Below are 19,094 nucleotides of genomic sequence, written 5' to 3'. Positions count from 1 at the left end.
ATAAGTGAAAGAAAATAGACGGATGAATGGAGTTGCAACACATTGTTCCATCAATTATGGTCAGATGAGCTGGCCAAGGTGCAGCTAAACAGGTCCCATGCTACAGACTCTGTGCTTCACAGATGGAATACGGTTTTCATGCTGGAGTTGCAACTTTGTTGGGAAGAAACTGCCAGTCATCACATTAATGTTGTTTATGTGGCGTTCCATTAAATTGTCCAGGCAGCAACATCACTGAAAGTAGGTCAAATAGTCAACAAGTGTGAGCTGGTTTCATTTTTTATTTTTCTAGAGAGAAACACTAGAGTTATGATTAAAAAAAAAGAAAGGGAAAATAAATATATTCCTTGGTTGATTTTGTTTGATTAAATTACACATCACCATTTAATATTACCATGGAAACGGTGTACTGTAGGCCCCTGACTGCTCATTTCCCCCTTCATCCACACCAGCAGGTTAATCAGCCCTGGGTCTGCACTCATAATCTCGAGGATTTATCAAACTCCAAATTCCCCCAAGAAATAAGTACCGTCGGTTAAACCTTCATTGTTGGGTAGCATTGTTTTTTCTCTTACAGGCATTTCCAACAAGCTGCTACTTTTTAGGACCCAATCATGTGTGTCCCAAGCAAATAGAAATAAGTACTCGCATACAGAGAACTATAATATCAAAATCATATATTTTATGTATTCTCTTGATTTACAGTTTGTAGTTCTTACTGTAAATCAGCAACTATATAAGAATGGATTCTTTTAGCGTAAAAGATGAGAAGCAGTTCATACTAGCAGGTGAAATTAAAAGACATACAGTATGTAGAGTAAAGCTTTTTAGAAACAGTTAAATAACACAAAATGTAACAGCCAGGGTGCAGTTTTGCCAGTTTGTCAGTTGATGTCTCTGTTGACTCAAGTTTTACTACCGAGAGGCGTCAGATTAGTCAGTGGTGACACGTTTTGCACTCACAAATGAGGTAGATTCAAATGCAAACTAAAGCCGACGTGCAGATTTCACATTGAGCAAAGTGGGTGTTGACTTCTTCCACCGTGTCCTCGGTACCTTTTTTTTTTTTTTACCGCAGCAGTTTAACTTTTTCGTTTTCCATTTCATGTTATCACTTGAGACTTTTATGATGGTGAAGACCTTAAATGATACTCAGCAAAGATACAGATAGAAATCTGGTTAAGGTATCAACTCACTTTTTTATTTACAATAACGTTATGTCACAGAAGCAACAGGAAGTGCTCTGCCCTCCCCTCTCTCTCTCTTTCTCTGTCTTTCCTGTTTTCAGGAGTGAAATGGTTGTACAAACCAATACTGAATCAACTCTCTACATCAAAAGGCACCTGCTACAATGCCAAAAATGACTTAGATAAAAACCAAACTTTCTATATTACAAAACTCCGAGCCTCATTCATGCACTGTACGTAAGAATTACTCTTTAAGCATCACCGTTAACCTTGCATTCGAGGGTCTTTCTTAAGGCTCTTTTCTTTGCACTGATGCATCACATCAGACCTCACACAGGGTGCAATCAAAGCAGTAGTCAAGCTGTGAAAACTGGAAAAAGCTCACTAAAATGGCTCAAACTGTTGTTGCTTTTTGTTATGAGGTCAGTATATTCAACATTAATTAGAAATGGTAGTTCTACAAGTTCAGTTTTGAGTGCAGATGTCCCACTGCTTTCATAATGTTCACACATTAGACAGTTGTCTCTTGGCCTTCCTGCAGGAAAACCACACCAGGGGCAAACCAAGCATCCTCAATGATTCATGTTTTAGGGGATGTCCATGTCTCCGTTAGAGGCATGCGAGCGACGTTTCTCTAAATCACAGCCATCTCTTTTGTCAACATTTTCTTTGCTCTCCTCGTCCTGATCCTCCGATCCTGATCGCATTCTGAGACGGAGTCCAGGGTCCCTCTGTGTCGGGATCTGGAAGCCTACCAAGGACGGTCTTTTCTCTGAAAAAAAAAAAAAAAAGTGAAATAGAAATGTCAAATTAAATGTCAATGAGTTCTGCAATGAAGCAAACTGAGCAGGAGTGCACATATGAGAAAAGGAACCAAATTCAAGGAAATGTATTTGCAAAGCACACAATGAAATGTGACTAACATCTATTTTTTTGTCTCAGTTGTGAGAAACGTCCAATATTCCTACCCTCTGAACTAAGAAAAGCACCACATATTATCTCTCTCTTTAATATTGGAACTTAGTGTCACTGCTCATGGTAGCAGAAAAAAATGACAGCACCCCGAAGCACAGCATTAACCTTTATTATAAAGCTGTTGTTGTTCCTGAGTTGCTGCTGGTAAACCAGGATGAATTAGCACAAGTTAGTCATGTCTCTGAATGCACTTCTTCCTCATAAGGATAGCACACTTACCACCTGGTCCTATTGGTCGCATCAGTCTGTTCATCTGGACATTCCAGTGTTTGACGTTGGTGCTCGCCTGGCGAAGCTTCCTTTGGGCAGCCTGTCAGAGGAAAAAAATCTCTAAAAGGTCTCTTCCCCACAAGCATCAACTTCTGAGAAGAAAACAAACTGCTGAATACTTCAGGACTAAAAGCTTCATCTCTCTATGGGCTGCAAATTAAATTCATCGTGGCAGCAGTCCTTTTTATTATTATTATTACTATTAAAGGCTGCTTCCATTTCTTGGTTTGTGTGCCTTTTTGTGATAACTGTACAAGCTTTTGGTATCAAATTGTTGGCAATATTCAGCAGCGACTGAAAAGATAGAGCAGAATCTTCATGCCCCCATCAGCAACATCTGACATACCTAATGGAACAAACTGATAATGAAATGACCATAAAACAACAGAGAAACCTTTTTTTTTCTTTTTTTCTATATGCTATTTGGTTCTAACAACACTTCCATCCGTTCTTACAGATGTATCATTTCTAGTAACGAAGGTCTAATCTGATAACCAGATAAGATTCAATAGAATATCATCTTCACGTTTTTTTTCGATTTACCACCACATCCTGGTCAACCCTGTGCCGGTTGGCTCGGACCTCCTCCAACTGCCTCTGAGCCTCTTCGAGGGATCGAGACTTGACCTCCATTTCCTGCTTCAGCTCCTGCTTCTCCCTCTGTGTCTTCAGGATGTACTCCTCCTGCTCCTCCTGCAGGGCCATTAGGGCCTTCATTTTTTCTTCTTCCTCGGCCAGCAGCCTGAGAACAACAGAGAACACAAATGTGACCATTTCTACAACTGATCATCTATAAAGGACACACAGGAGTCAACAGTGAGGTGTCTTCATTGAACAGGAAATTTAATCTGATAGCTGGGAGGGAACGCCGACACTCTAATTTGTGTGACTGCACAGTTTAACAACTTCCTCTGCCGGTAGCTCAACTTCCTCAGGAACATAACGCAACAAGAACTTATCAGTTTGATATCAGTCTGCACACATGAGCAACTCTCGACCTACAGCTTAATGTAGTGTGATGCTGCACATCTGGTTGGTTGCACATTGTGCAATATTCACCCTGCTTGAGCATAGCGGAAGGCCTCCTCGTCCAGTCTGGCTTTAATCTCTTGCTGAAGCGCCTCCTCCAAACGTTTCTGCATCTCCTCCAGCTCCTGGATCCTCTTTCTCTGCCTCTCTGCTTCCTCTTCCTTTAGAGCCATCTCTGCCTGCATACTGACCCGTGCCTGAAGACGCAAAGAACGATGCAGAGGATTGAATGTGTTTGTCTTTCAGCTGTTTGAATTTCTCCTCCTTTGCCTCCTCCCTCACCTCCTCAGCCTCACGAAGCTGAACCTCCAGGGCGCGCTGGAGCTGGTCATGCTGCTGGCGTCTCCTCTGCTCGTCCTGCTCCATAAGCACCTGAGCCTGTCTCTGCGCCTCCTTCAGGAGGTCCAGCTCTGCCAGCTTGCGCTCCCGTTCCTCCTGCAAGGCCCGAAGTCTCTGCAGCTCCTCCTCTTTGGCCTGTCGTCTTTTCTCCCGCTGCTCACGCTGTTCCCGACGTTTCAGCTTCAGATCTTTGTGGAGAGACTTTTTGCCCTCCACATGCAGCCGGATGGCTGTTTGAATGGCTGTGAAGGAGATGACGTTTAATATCTTGAGAGGAAGATGACATTTTCAAGACCGATTTATAACTCAGCGAGCATAAGTCTCGTCTGACCTGTAGTCCACTCCTGTCTCTGTTTGGTGTCCGAGGCGCTCATTTCATAAGTCTTGGAGAGGGTTTTCAGACAAAACATGCACCTCTTCCCATCTCGGTCCGGCAGCACCTGATCAAACAACAAATGCACCTTTTATTGATATTTTTATCATCTCATCTTGCATAACTTCTATCTCTGCTGTTTACATGTGTCCTAATATCTTATTATATTTTTAAATGTAATTTCTGATCCATTTTTAACAACCAAAAAATATTTCGTATCATAAATCATAAATTTCACAACCATTGCTTGTCTCCTCATTTTTCTTTCTAATTAAATGTGTGTTGGGCTAAATGTATCCAGATGTTTGTCATGAGTTCACATCAAAAGAAAGCAACTACAAACCCTCTTTCTGTAGCTTCACACTTCTGTCATTCATGAGTGACTAATTAGTTCTGTTCACTGGAGGTCTGTGAAATGTTTAAAGAAAATGAATGTGAAACTTAGCAACCTTCAGTTTCAACTGTTGTGCTTTTATCAGCTTGATAGTTGACTTAAATAAAAAGAATGTCTTCTGAAGGACTGAATTAAAACAACCCTGTGGGAGGTGATGGTCCAAAGAGGAAGTCTTCAGTATTTTCTCCTTTTTTGGGAGAGACCTTGAGGGTCTTTGGTGGCTGGTGACACATAGTTTGTAAATATTCTACAGCAAATCTTCACAGATAGAAGTACAACATTAAACAGTAAAATGTGACAGACCATATTAAAAATCAACAAGTGAAAGTTTGCAAAGTTGGGAGAATCTATAAAATATAAGTAAAAGCAGAGTTACATTTTTTCTAAATTATTTAAACCCCATATTTAGGTGAAAATGGTCAAAGGCAAGCCAAATATCTAGATTTTTTTATTTTATTTGCTAATTTTCTAGATTTGAAAGTATTCAGTGAAATTTGAAATTAACTGTCCTCTGCACTCTGAGGTTTGCACTGGATATTTTCTGTTCATTGAAAAAATAGTCAAAGTTGCGAAAAAGTACACAGAAATCTATTTTGTGGTGTTTTTAAGCACTTCTGAGTTAAAAACAAACTATTCTATGGTTGAAATCAGTGCACTGTTACTGTGTTACTGAGCCGACTTTCGTCACTGCTTCCACAAATGATATTCACTATGCAAAGAAGAAAAAACGTAAACAGCATCCAGAATAGCTGAAGCTGTCTCGGGGCTAGTATTCATTTAAAATGCACTGAGATGAAGTGGAAAAGTGTCTTCTGGTTTGATGAATGAAAAACTTGAATTCTGTTTGGTTAATACAAATGGTACATCCTTCAGACTAGTGAAGAGGAACCATCGGGTTTATTATCAGCTAATTACGATCAACCATTCACAAACCAGCATCGGTGATGGAGGTGAATTGGTGCACACGGTGTAACTTCTATAGGTCCTGTCACTACCTGATGTGGGGATAATTTAGAGGTGCGCTATCTGTTGCCTACTGGATCATACATTTCTTTATTCCTAGTACACATTCAGAGTGATAGAAACAGTGAAGTTTCAGAGTTCTAGCAGTAGCTCAAATAGATCACAGAACACAACAAGCCGGATAAATGTGCTGCGTAGTCTCCTCTTCCAACAGCTTTTGTTTTACGTTTCCAGTTGAGTGAACTGCTGAGTGGAACATTCACATATCTGTGGGCTTTTAAGAGCCCCTATGAAGTGGGTTTGGGGCTGCTCTGAGGGCACAAATATCCTGACACAATCAATGCTGCAAGACAAAGAAACATCTCGAAGCAGCATATGCTTCCATGCAGATGGTGTATTTTCATAAAGATAACGGTCACCCACATCCTGCCCCTTCTGCAACAGCGTGGTTCCTGTATCTGACCTGTCAAAACTATGAAAGAGTTTTTCTTAGTCAAGAGTGGGATGCGTTTAGTCTGGTAAGACGAGAGAAACAGAAGGTTCAGCCCTTCTGAGCTAGCAGAGTAATTCACTGTCAGAGAAAAGTCTGTTAATTTTTTTTTTTAGTCATAGGGCTATGAATATATATAACAGCAAGATGTGTTTCTAATGATTCACGAGAAAAGCCAAAGATGAATGCCAACATAGAACAGAAATCTCTGGTAACCATTTTGTCACCCTCTCAGCCTCATCTTGTGGCACCTTGGGGGAATCTCCACCCTCATGTTGAGAACCGCTTTCTTGAAGGCCGATGTTTTGATTCAGCAGCAGCGGACAAATGTGTAGAATAAATATTTCTTTTGTGAACGAACTAGAAAAGAATATGTGACTAAATCTTCAGCATTGAAAAGTGATCTTTGCCGCCTGCTCACCTCCACACAGCAGTTCCCATCCAGGACTATGTTGCCTTGGCAGTCCTTGCGGTCCTCCCCAGTGTAGTAGGACAAGTTGCTGGGCCTCAAGGTGAACCAGCGTTCCTTCCAGTTTCTCCTCAGTTGGCCTTTTTTCCACAGATAACCCTGTATGCATCCAAATGGACACGCACACATACTGTCACTGACACACAGTGAAGCATGCTGGGTACTGAAACACAGACTTATCTGGCGGCAGATGGTCTCTTACCTCTTTAAGAACATCACCAACTATCTCTCTATACACTTCCTCTATAGCCATGCTGATTATGTTCTTATCAATTCCCCGGGTTATTTTTCCGGAGTTCATCATCTCTAAAAAAATCCAGACAGTAATGCCACTCTGCTGCACTGAATCCTGGGAAAAGAAGTCTTCCAACTCAACACAGTTGACCTCAATACTCATAGCCATGCATATCTTCTTGAGGAGGTATTCCACCTGCAGAGGGAAGGAGTGATAGGTCATTTATATTTTTTTACCCTGTTTCTCTGTGAAAGGTGGAGAAAGATATTTAGTTTCACTGGAACTCTTTATTTGCAATTCTATTTTCTTTTTTCCCCATTTATGTTCCTAAAAAACAAAAGAAAAAAACCCCTTTAAAATGTTGTTGTTTTGTTCTAAAACCTCCTGTAGTAGCACTGTAATGCGTGTTACACCACGTGTGTGAAAAACATACCAAGACTAAAGTGGATGATACCCTCTAAAGCTGTGTGAAAGGAACTACTTGAAATTTGGCCTTGAAATTTGAGGCTTTCTACTGGCTCCCGGCTTTGAAAAATGCACGACAGGAAACCAAAATGAGAGTTTGCAAGTGAGAAACAAGCCCACACTGTTGCATGAAAAGAGCACCATGTTCCATAATGCCATGACGCAAAGTTTCAGCCAGTTTACTCAGTGATCCAACTCTATTTTAAGGTCACAGATTACTGACTGCAGCCTCAGAATTACAATGTAGCGCAATAAATTGGAAAGACATATGATTAAAGTCAGAGAGAAAAGCAACAGCATTGACACATGATGACTGCAAAAAGTGAAAACTGTTCTCTCGTACAGAGTCAAAATATTGGGTCATATTCCAAACTAAAACATACAAGCTTGATCTTGTAATACTCAATGTAATGGGTAAAAAGTGAGAAAAACACATACATATTCTGGCTGAACCCACCTCATCAGGAACCATTACCAAGGGGTACTTGTCCTCAGAGAGAAAATTGAAAAGGCACCACAGTCGAAAGGCATCTTTCTCTGGCAGAATGCAGCTGCTGCTTCTGTCTGGCTGATAATTTTTCTTTGCTGTGAGGGTCCAACAGAGCTCGTCTACATTTTCCTTAATGAAAGATCCCTCCACAACCTACAGCAACACAAATGCAGCACTTAAAAAGCTACTTCATGACACAAATGTCAGGAACAATAAAAGCGGAGGGCTGCTCTGTTAGTCACCTTATCCAGTATATACTTGTTCAGGTAAGGCATGTAACCTTGACTGGAAACTGGGCCATCATCATCATCCCTGAAGTGCTCCTCCAAAGCGACTGGATCATGAGGGATACACAGGACTGTACACAGGTTGTGAGACAGCACCTGAAAAATCAGGTTGAACAGGGAGGAAATGTTTTTGAACAAAAGTAGGGCAACAAGCTTCATTACCGTTATTGTTTCTAGAGACAGCTGAGTTTGCTCGATGTGACAAACTCTGTGTTAGTATCATTGCAAAGCAGTGGGGCAGAAAAGAGGAAAAAATAAGATTAACTGAAAACTTCAGGGAACTGACGTTTTAATTTTCTGCAGTACCTGTTTTCTTTCTTTTTTTAAGGATACATTTTTTGTTTGATTTAGAAAAGGAAAGATCAAATCAGACTTCTTATATGTAGCATCTGCACACATGCTAATGCCAGACAAAGTACTCCAAATCCAAAGTGTTTGATGTTGTGGAGTTGAGAGTGAACAAAGGTCCTTTTTAGTTCTTGTTTGGGACTAAACTACATTTAATCCTTTTTTTTTTAAGTTGAGTAAAAGATGACCTGATTTGAGAAAAGGCATGAAATTCAAAATGATAAATGTCTCTCAAACAAATCAAGTTTGTTCTTTTTTTTTTCTTTTTTCTTATGTAGCCTGAAACAAAAAAAGAAAGAAAAAGACTCAAAGGTTTGAGCAAGCTGCACGTTAATTACTCCTGAACACATCCTTTGACGACTATCACAGCTCATACATGTGCGTTATGATGACGAAGAACTTGGCTTGTGCTTATTGACATAATCCATTGTGTGTTGTAGACGACATCATCTTTTTAACTTCACTCATCTATTTCTTTCTATGTCTAACAGTGGGATGTTTGCTCATGTTTGGTAGAGCGAGTCATGACTCTGACAACTTACAGGAGGTTGTCGGTGAAAGTTATCTGAGAGTTTATAATCTGACGTGGCATAAATTGTACATGGTACACTCTAAATACACTATAGCTTATCATTCTTAAATGCTGAAAAGAGCTAATCTTTTCAAAACTGCACCCCTCTCTGAGACACCTTGTCTATGGATATCAGCTTAAGTATACTGAGCTTTAAATCTCCTGGTCTGTGAATGTGTTGTTATGTTTTTAGGTCTGTTTAGATGCTCGATAGGCCTTCAGATTTCCATATTTTCTGTGTTAGACATGGTTAAGTTCATGTTGAATGTTTTGTTCATGTTCTATATTTTTGTCTGTCATCTGGATTATTACGGTTTATCCTTCTTTCTGCTCTCTCTGAACCACTTTATTAAATTAACCTATTACCCTGCATTCCCTTTGTTTTTCATTAGCCGTATACGTCTCTCTGTAAATTCTCAGTAAATTCCTTTGTTCAGAGCCGCATCAATGACTTTGCCTTATGCCATGCTTTGATCCGAGTCAAATTTGTAAGTTATTTTAAGTTAATTCAGTGTCAATTCAACAGCAGCTTTTGTTTGTTTCCTGTTATTTTGGTCTTCTTCTCCACTAAATTGGCATTTTTGTTTTCTAGTTCTCTCTATAACTGGTAACTCAAAGTTGCTGTTGTAGAAGAATGCATGTTACAATAAGTGTGAAGTTATGTGGGAGGTTGATAACTTCCCTTGGAGCCACATTACAATTAGTCTGTGTGTTGTTGGTCATAAGCAGCATTTCCTCAAGTTAAGTGCTCTTAAGCGAATTACTCAGTTTTTTCTTTTTTATACTTTGTAAGAATATTGTAGGGCAAGGTGTAGAAAGCAACTATGTAACACTTGCTATGCTCCAGCCTAAACGTTGCAAATTCTGTTATAAAATACAGAGATGTGAAAGAAATGTCACTAATGACTGAAAAGCAAAGGCAAATACTAGAATTAAAAGGAAGTAAAATGTAAAAATCAGCCATACGTGATATGAATGTAATAGGCAGTGTTACTACCGCTAATGTCTGATCTATTCAGTAAATATTTTCCTCATTTAAAATCTTGAGATATCGACTGCATGCTATCAGGCACCCACTTTTTGTGTGTTGAGCTATAACCACATCCTGTCTCCAATGCTCTACAACATCTGTGCGCTTTTGAAGCCATGACATGCAAACTACTTGGCTGTGTGCGTCTCTACAGAGCGTGGGGCCTGTACACAGGCTGCATGCTTGCGGGGGATAAGCCCAGTCATGAGGCTGACTCGCACGGAGCCAGCAGCACCAACCAGCACATTGTAGGAACGTGGAGGTGGCTGGAAATGGAGTCAGAGCCACGCCAAGACCAAGTGACATAACAGTGAGATCAACAAAAAGTACAGTACTCTTCATTGTGGCAAGAGACAGCTATCACCAGCATGTTTCCACTTTGTCCTTGCTCTCATTGCAACAATGTTCTTTTGACGTTCATGCTGTGAGCATACTCCATTCAACATGCTGTTCTCCAGTGCCAGAGGTCCCTTTGCACTACAAGGTGGCACATCGAGGCCCAGTGTGAGCCCAGCTTGGGGATGAGGGCTCCCATTCATATACAGACTGAGAGCAAACTGTTAGTCGCATGCTCTTGCAAGACAGAAGTGCATATTGTGCTTTCTTTCAGCAGTGTAAGCATTTTACTCTGAATAAGGGGAACAAATTTGTTCCTGGTTGTAGCAAACATAGTCAAAGAAAAAAACAAGCGTTTCACACAGGAAATATTTATGATTAACAACTCTTATTTCCTGGAGCACAGGCTTGAAAATACACTTAGTATATGTTGGATTTAGTTTACTGAACACCTCACAAACTTGATCTTATTAAGAGTGAGGGCATGTGGCAGAGTACAAAGTGAGGAAATGAGGCAGCACAAGTCTTAGACCAGAAAAAGAAGGTGTCTTGTAGTCCCATCTCACAGGTTGAGGACCATCCACTCACCTTCAGCTGAGACTTGGATACCTTCCCACTTTTCTCCAAATCCAGGGCTGTGAAACCGTACCAGATGGACTTGAGCAGTTCAGACCGCAGGTCCATGTCTGCAGTAGCGTTATTTTCTGATTTCCTCCTCTACGTGTCTTCTTCTTCTCTCTGCTGTTGACACACAGGGCCCCTGGGTGACAGGCTGTCACACACACTGGGTTGCCGCTGTGAGGTAGACACACACTAAAGCAAAGCCCGGCAGCAGTGACACCTGCTGGACGTCCATGATCACTGAAACAGGGAGGGCCACACAGTTTGTGCACCCCCCCCTCCCCTTCAAAAAGGAAATTGTTTATGAAGTTGAAAAAAAAGTCTTCCTGTGAGGACCAGGATCTATTTCACTAGACCCTGAGGATGCAGGGTTTTAAGAGGATAAATCAAATATATCAAGTACAGCAGACCTGTGCTGCCTTTGTGGACCAGTTAATAAGTATTGATGATAAGTTCTCATTAATTTGATGATATGTGTTAAAGTAAGAGGTATCAGCAAACTAAACTAACACTGTTTGCTTTTAAATTAGTCTCATTATTTTAAGCTAGAGAAGTAGTTTTAAGTTATGGGTTTACTTTCAGCATTGGATCTAACTTAATTAGCTTCTAGCTTTGTCCAAGCTCTGATTTGCTTGTCTCACCTAGTTGTCAACTTGTATGCTACCTGTTATTTTGCCAGCATGAAGACTGAATCTTTTCCCAAAAACCCCCTAACTTTACCTTTGCACCCTTCAATACATTAACCTTGTTTCAAGACATCTCAAACTGTGTGGAGATATTATTGAATACTCAATTAATGTATCGCTGACTGATCAAATAATTATCCCTGAACTTCCCTGAGTCCCTGAACTTTTCATATATCCTTACATTCGGTCATGTGGTTTCCTGTGAAACTATGCTCATTTCATACAGTTCATATGAAGCCTTTATCTTTAGTATTATTTTAATCTATAACCTGTGTGAAAGTGGCACCAAATTCTCTGATCCATGACACTCTGAGGCCCAAATGGGAATTAAGATCGTATAACTATACTTAAATGTTTATCACAACTATCACGTGCGTTACAATGTTAGGTTTTAGGGATACTTTATTTGACATCCCCTCTGTCTGCACAGGCAGAAGTCACAAATGTTGACAACTTGAAAACACTTATTGTTCTGTCTAACACTAGACAGTAAAAACATTTTTATTCACATAGTCTGATGGATAAAAAAAATTCACATATCAAACAAATCACAATGTGAAACTTTGGCAAATTAATCCATAAATGCAACAGGAAAAAAATATCTATATAGTTTCTCTGAATGTCTCTTTATTGGTGGAGGAAGCCGCGGCAAAAACTAGTCACGTGGTAAAACAACTTTCGCATCGTTACCATGGAGCTGTTTATTAAAGCCCGTTGTTCATTGGTCGAAGATGTTGTCATCCCCAAGATGAGGGTTATTATTGGTTGACACGGCTTCTTCTTGTGACCAATAGTGAGGCGCGCTTTTTACAAACCGCTGTTAGTTCAGGAAGTTGACAGTCCTGCTCATAGACATAAAGAACTGAACGAAGGATCTTTAAATCAGCAATAAACGTCTGGTAAACCAAAACGAATTAAAGTTTGGATTTAGTTGTATTAGAAATAGTTGAATAGGTTATTAGACAGAAGTAACCGACGCCTTTTTGAACCCTGAACGTAGACATTCAGCTTTACGTCGAGTGTAGCTTGTACTTTAAACTTAGCCTTCTGTGTCTCGGGTTAGACTAACTCTTTGCTCTCCGCTTGATTATCATTGTCTTGGTATGTGCTGTGCATGGGTTTACCTGATATTAGATATGTCCTTTTTGCGATGACGCAGATGTCCGTATTTACTGCTGGAATAGTTAGATTTGCGACGGTCGTTTTCCTTTTTGATTATTTGCAGTGTTATCGATGCAGGAGTTGGCTGCATGGCGCTTCATTCACATGTTTTTATCCAGTATCTTACACGCGTCTACTTGTGTTATTGAATGCTTCGTGTTATTTTGTCCATCCTCGTACTCCCTTTATTATAAGCCCGTTCAGTGTTTCATGCAAGGTTGCTCAAATTTATTTTGTTTTTGCTCCTCCAGTTGTTCAGATCTTCGTCTCTCACCCCCTCATCCTCCTCCTGTTGCCATCATCATGGACTCTTCTCCGGTCCTTCGTCAGCAAAATCAGAACAAAATCCGCAGTGACTTTCAGAGGCAAGTCATTTCATTAGTATTCACTTTTTTCCCCCCCTCTATGTATTGGATTGGTGTTGAATAAAATAAATTATAAATTTGTCTTATTTATAAAAAAGGAGACGTCTAAGTAAGATATGTTTATAGCTCTCATAGTTCTGTCGTTTTTAGTCAGTCCGTTTATTGCATATCCAGTTTGTTTTTCACAAACTCCTAACGAACGACATGTTTTTTGTATATCATGTTTTAAAACCAGGTATGTCAGTAGCAAAATAATTAGAATAATTCCATTTCCACTCGTAATTGCATCTATTATTTTACAACTGATTTTATCTCCCCAACACAGAATGAAGAATGGACACAACAAAAAACAAGCAGATCCAAAGCTTTCATCCCATCTCTCGAAAAAAGACTGTGAGAACAAAGATCCAGCAAAATCCTGTCTGAAACCACCCTGGCAACAAAGTCTAAGTAGGCTTCCGGTGCTCGCAAAGTCCCTTCATCTTCAGACTCCTTCGGACTTTGGGCAGTCGCACCTCAGGTGGCAAGAGAAACCTTTAGCTGTAAGTATCTCTTTAGTATCCTTTTGATTCAGATTAGTTTTGTTTAATTAGATGATTTTCATGCTTTTAATCCTTTCTCATTTTTTCTGAAGGGGAAAGCTAAGAAGAAAAAGCCATGCACCCGGCCTGTTCCTTTCAATCTGTCACAGCCCAAAAACACAAAAGTGGCAAATGAAAAACAGCAACCTTTAACTGCTCCACAATCGCGGACTCATTCCATCCAACCTGAAAAAAATACCTGCAGTTCAAAACCTACTAAACGTCAAGATGGAAGCGATGAGGATTCAGTTAAGGGTGTGGGGAAGTCTCATGGAACAACCGCACAAAAAGTATCCCACCTGTTAGAACAGTCTGGTCTGTCCAACACATTAAAGACTTCAGCCACTTTGTCAAATCCTCTGTCATCCGCTCCTGGTCACACATCACATCAGAATGAAGCTACTTCCTGTGCACAGCAGCCTCCTGGTGCAGAGGTCTGCCTGGATAACATGAACCTGCTTAGTCTCAAAGATTCACACAGCACATTAAATGCTGATCAGACTGCACAACCAACCACGCAGGGCAATGCCTCGAAAGCTTCAAATGGTAATTAAGCAGTTTTCTCTACATTTTCACTGTACACCTTTTATGTTTTGCAGAGATCATATTTGCATCAATGTTGGTACCTGTGTTTCTTCATGATAATCTTCTTTTTAAAGTTACATCTTTGATTAGGTTACTTTGATCCTCTGAACAGTCGTTTAATGCGTTTCTTGGTTTAACTTTTTTTAATTTCACAACAGGGGAAAATTTCCTGACAGACCATGCAGCTTTATTAAGTATCCTTCGGAACGAGGGAGTTGGTGTGGCAGGCCGGGCATCTGCAACTCCACACTCCAAACCATATAACTATCTGGTGCGTTGGTTTTGTCACAGATGTGCAGTAGGGCTTCGTTTTACAGCATGTTTTATCCCTATATATGCTAATGTTTGGTGTTTAGCGCTTTTTGTTTTCAAGGGTCAGAAATTTTGGTGTCACAAATTCTATGAATCGTCTTGTTTGCAGCCTCAGCGAGTGTCTGTGCTGAAGAGTCGGCAGATGGCTGGACCCGGTCCAGGTCAGCATTACACAAGAGAACACAATGTGTCCGTTTACATTCCCCATGACATCACAGTACAAAACTGTTTCATGATTTGTGAGCCTACGAGGTTGCAGTCTCATGGAGGAAGTTATAGATTCAAACAGACTTCCCGGAGTCTTCGCACATTATCCAGCTTGAGATATTAAATTATTCCCCTGGAACAAGAAAGTGATGAGCTTTAAGGGGTTCTGACAGGTGGACCTTAAGTGCAGAATAAGATGTAGACACCAGAAATGCCCAACCAGCCACACTTACTTGATATGCATTAAAAGATGAGGTGCAATCAACAGGCATTCTGACTGGTCACCACAGGGGTTGATGGTCATTGGAGAGCTCACATGTACAGAAGTAGAGTCATGTAAAGTCACTGCAAAGTTGGTTGATGTTTCATAATAATACCTTCACTGAATTAAGGTTGGTATTTAACAAAGCTTGGGAGCTGAATATGGTAAGAGTTTGATAAGAGACTGGAGATTTAAACACTGGAAATGCACTTGATGTTTTCTCTGAGGAGGCAAACTGACTGGTCACAGTTTTGCACTTCTTGACTTACTTTACACTTAAATTTTTTATTAGGTTTAGTTCCGTCTTTGCACAGCTGCAGAGTCATAATTTTTTATTTATTTATACATTTTTATTCATAATTTTTTTTTAAATTTTCTGACTCTGATTTTCAATCTGCATTAACGTTTCTCATAGCTTCATATTTACTGGACAAACCAAACAATGGGTGTTAATTTAAAATAAATACATATGAAAATAAAAATACATATTTAATGCTTAAAGTAGAAGATGGTGGATTAATTGTCTACTCTCATCACCAATGGGAAACCTCCAAAATAAAGATTTTTAAACATAACTGTTGGAAAAAAAACAAACCTTTCAAACTGAGCAGTAGTTAGTTGTACATTGGTGGAAATACAGTATAGAGCTTTCCCTCCTTTCGTACCAGCCCGTTACGTTCTCTTTGCACCTTTCACCTTCAGTGAGGTCGGCGCAGTTCTCGCAGGACCCTGCTGCGCTGCAAAGTATCCTGCTGAACGAGGGTGTGAAGGACGGGCGGCCGACAGGTGCCACACCGAGAAATTCAGTCCGTCCACCTGGCAGAAGCACATCAATCTACACGGTAACACATTTTTTCACTTCCGAGTTCTGTCTTTGTTGTATTTTTGCTACTGCTTTTAGATTCCGATGTTGCTTTTGATAGGAACAGTTTAACTGAGTGTTTATTTATTTTTTTAGGCTCAGAGAGTTCCTGTTAGAAGAAACCGTGCAGAACCAGCTGGCGGTCCAGTGGGTAAGATACAGCAGTATTAAACGCCAAATGCAGCTTTGTATATTTGTTCTTTTTGCCCTGACATTGACATGGCGTGTTTGCTTTCCTCTGAGCAGCGGCACTCAAAGAGACTCCTCTGAAGACATGGACTCCACAGAGAGTTCGCAACACAAAACATCAGCCCATGTCTGCTATGGTTCGTAATCCTGCTTCCAGTCAGTTTGGCACTTTGTTTTTCATGCAGCCTCATTTCACCACGTTGCTGTTTTCAGAAATGGCATCAGTCACCACAGCAGTCCCCGTACTGCACTCCTGGACCCAGGAGCGTCAAAAGCAGCATTCAGCCACGTCAGGAGGTGAGAGCACGTCAGTGGCAGTCACGATGCTCACCGTTTCAATCGGATTCAAAGATATTTCAAACTTTTGAGACTGTGCAAAAGTCTGAGCAGAAAGAGTTTTTAAACCAGAAGTGAGCATACTGTACTCTGAGTTACAATTCAGATGACTTTGTGTGTTAGCAGGAGGTTGTCCAGAGATTATTTGATGATCCAGAAGATGAGCAGAACACAAATGTGACAGACAAAGCTCCTGTGGCACAAGCAGAACAGTTTCCACTTCAAGCTCCATCTGTACGAAGTGAAGTCAAAATCAGCCAGACATCCATATTCAGAGTAAATTCTGATCCATGTGAAATAAGCCGTGAGCTTATTGCTTTTTTTCCCCCTCTCTTCCACATCCTCAGAATAAACCTCCCTGTGAAGAAGAGGGAGAGACGAGTGGGACCAACAGTGATGAGGAGGAGCAGCAGAAGAACACATTGCAAGCCCTGCCCAGGGAGTCAGTTATTTTTTTCTCGACAGGTAAAACGTTGTTGAGGGCCCCACGGTTTAAGAAGCTGGAGAGCACAGCTCAGCAGGATCAACGGGGTCCCTTGTCATCAGAACAGAGAAAGGTGCCAACGGCTCACAATGAAACATCCGCTGAGTCTCAACTAATCAGTCAGATCAAGCCTTCTGTTCGGCGTCTGCACACAGGTACTGCAGACCCCTCACACACCCCACAATAATTCATATTAGAGATTGGTATGTCTTTAAAAGTGCTGTCAATGATTCATTGCAACTAGTCACTTGACAGCACTAATCTAAGTGCGTTATTGTTTGTTTCAGACCTCATTGTTCAGAAGTCTTGTTCTCTAAATCCTGTGATGGCGATGCTGCGTAACCGTTTTCCTCCTCTGGAGGACCTGCTTATGGATGAGGAGGTGGCCACCTACACCTCTGTGGCCGTCCCAGCCGCTCCTGGGTTTGTCCCCCCTCGGCCTCGCTGTGGAAACCCGCTGGCCTCCATCTTGCACTTTGAAGACTCCACAGTGAGTAAAAACTGAGCCTTTAACTGAACTGAATGCTCAGTTTGTTCAATGAGTGCAAAGAAGGAAAAAGTTATTTTTATTTACTACTAGAGTCAAACAGGTCCACCAAAATCCATCTTTTGGGTAATTTGCAGTAATTAAGGCTCTAATGACAAAGTAACTCTTTAATCCTAAATCACATTTGAATGACCACAAATAAACAACATTTATTTGGTGCATAATTTAAGCAACATGGAAACAAATCAGCTGTATTTGGACCGTATTATTACTGAAGTGACTTTTGTAGTGATTTGGTGCTACATGAATAAAACTGAATCAGCAGCTGCCATCGCTGAATGTGGTTTAATCAGCTGATAAAACTGATGCATTTGTTTTTGTTTTTTGTTAAACATGAACCTTTTAAATTGTCTGTGCTCAAACACAAATGAAAACTCAAGTTCATTTTCATTATGCTTTTCAGAGATTTGCTCCAATCGGCCCTGATCTCTCTTCCAGTCCTTCATCACTGCAAGAGAGATGATTTGCACTACATGGACACATTTTGTTCTGTGAAAAGCTAACCTACGTGTACAGACAATAAAAGTGATGTTGGTCCAACTGTCTCTGCCTGTTCAGTAGATTTTTAAGTCACTGCAGACTTTTTGATAGCTATAGTATAAATGAATTGGGCACAGAGAATTACTACTTTTGACAGACTTTGTGTTGACCGAAAATATTCTTTGTATATTTGTTTGTAATTATTGTGTAAATGTTACTAATGGGTCACGCCTGGTTTCTTTTGACACTTTAAATTGTGAAAAAAGGGGCACTCAATACAAATGTCACTGCGTCTATTTACTAACCAATCACTTATTTTGTCCACAATAAAGGAGTGAAACCATTGACATGATGCGATTTCTTGTGAGAAAAGTCCTATTCAGGACACCTGTAATGCTTTTTACTAAAGATGTGCATAAGATCCATTAATTTTCTGTAGCTACTTTCGTCTACCCCAGTAGCCATTGGGTGCCAGGTGGGGTACACTATGGATGGGTCGCCACGCTATCTGAGGACCTATGCAGAAGAGGATTACATGATATGTGATATTGTCTTGCATTCCACAGATTGCCTCTGGGACAGCCAGGGTTCATGCCTTTTTCCCCAGATCATGTAGCCAGGCTCGCAGATCGTGTCAGCTTCATGTTAAATCATGTTACACTGTCCAGTAGGGAAAGGACATATGGTACCATCCAGTCCATACGAAAGACGCCTTGCTGCTGAATCTGCTAGCCGCTGACAGACTGTCAGACATGAGCTGGAGAACAAAAACACCCAGATGACTTAAATCACAATTTTACAGATTTTAAAAAAAATAAGCTGTGAAATATTATTTTGATATATTTGGAGTTAATGAATCCCCTTGTTTATTTTTCATAAGTATGTCACCTGTATTCCATAAATGTATGGAAGAGTGGGATGTTAACTTAAAGAAGTAATGTTTCCTCAAACTCAACTTGTTAAACAAACATGAACTGCTCTTTTCTAGTCTCACCACCACATCTCAAGGGCTCTCGTCCAGATTTAGACTTGGCCACCGCAAAATTTTAAATCTAATTCCTTTATATGTGCCCAGAGGTGGACTGATTCTCATGTTTGAATCAGTTGTTGTTGCAGACAATCTTCATTTCACAGACCAATGACATGTCAGCCTCAATAATGGAAA

General features: G+C 40.5%; 2 protein-coding genes across 2 annotated transcripts; one reads left to right on the top strand and one right to left on the bottom strand.

The window, feature by feature from the left end:
• Positions 1-1,108: 1,108 nt before the first annotated feature.
• LOC140271940 (differentially expressed in FDCP 6 homolog) lies at positions 1,109-11,038 on the bottom strand. The gene is made up of 12 exons (XM_072367235.1): positions 10,840-11,038; positions 7,922-8,062; positions 7,647-7,832; positions 6,692-6,919; positions 6,442-6,588; positions 4,132-4,240; positions 3,744-4,042; positions 3,492-3,658; positions 2,976-3,174; positions 2,382-2,472; positions 1,450-1,959; positions 1,109-1,418 (listed from the first exon to the last, which is right to left on the bottom strand). Exons 1-11 carry the CDS (start codon positions 10,933-10,935, stop codon positions 1,775-1,777), a joined length of 1,848 nt encoding a protein of 615 aa, XP_072223336.1. The 5' UTR covers positions 10,936-11,038; the 3' UTR covers positions 1,109-1,418; positions 1,450-1,774.
• Positions 11,039-13,415: 2,377 nt separating this feature from the next.
• On the top strand, positions 13,416-18,153 carry troap (trophinin associated protein). The gene is made up of 12 exons (XM_072366788.1): positions 13,416-13,626; positions 13,719-14,211; positions 14,409-14,521; positions 14,672-14,723; positions 15,734-15,873; positions 15,990-16,044; positions 16,140-16,219; positions 16,296-16,379; positions 16,542-16,652; positions 16,766-17,057; positions 17,190-17,392; positions 17,853-18,153. Exons 2-12 carry the CDS (start codon positions 14,115-14,117, stop codon positions 17,910-17,912), a joined length of 1,287 nt encoding a protein of 428 aa, XP_072222889.1. The 5' UTR covers positions 13,416-13,626; positions 13,719-14,114; the 3' UTR covers positions 17,913-18,153.
• The last annotated feature ends 941 nt before the right edge of the window (positions 18,154-19,094 follow it).

Source organism: Leuresthes tenuis, unplaced genomic scaffold (assembly GCF_036924035.1).
Source record: "Leuresthes tenuis unplaced genomic scaffold, fLeuTen1.0.hap1 SCAF_16, whole genome shotgun sequence".
Classification (NCBI taxonomy): Eukaryota; Metazoa; Chordata; class Actinopteri; order Atheriniformes; family Atherinopsidae; genus Leuresthes; species Leuresthes tenuis.
This window is presented reverse-complemented; position numbering and strand designations above follow the sequence as displayed.

Coding starts and splice junctions, on each gene's coding strand:
- LOC140271940 (XM_072367235.1), bottom strand. CDS start 10,935: ATGGACCTGCGGTCTGAACTGCTCAAGTCCATCTGGTACGGTTTCACA. Junction 4,241..6,441: donor ATGGGAACTGCTGTGTGGAG/GTGAGCAGGCGG, acceptor TTGTTTGATCAG/GTGCTGCCGGACCGAGATGG. Junction 3,175..3,491: donor TTCCGCTATGCTCAAGCAGG/GTGAATATTGCA, acceptor TGTTGTTCTCAG/GCTGCTGGCCGAGGAAGAAG.
- troap (XM_072366788.1), top strand. CDS start 14,115: ATGAACCTGCTTAGTCTCAAAGATTCACACAGCACATTAAATGCTGAT. Junction 16,653..16,765: donor TTCCACTTCAAGCTCCATCT/GTACGAAGTGAA, acceptor CCACATCCTCAG/AATAAACCTCCCTGTGAAGA. Junction 17,393..17,852: donor TGCACTTTGAAGACTCCACA/GTGAGTAAAAAC, acceptor TATGCTTTTCAG/AGATTTGCTCCAATCGGCCC.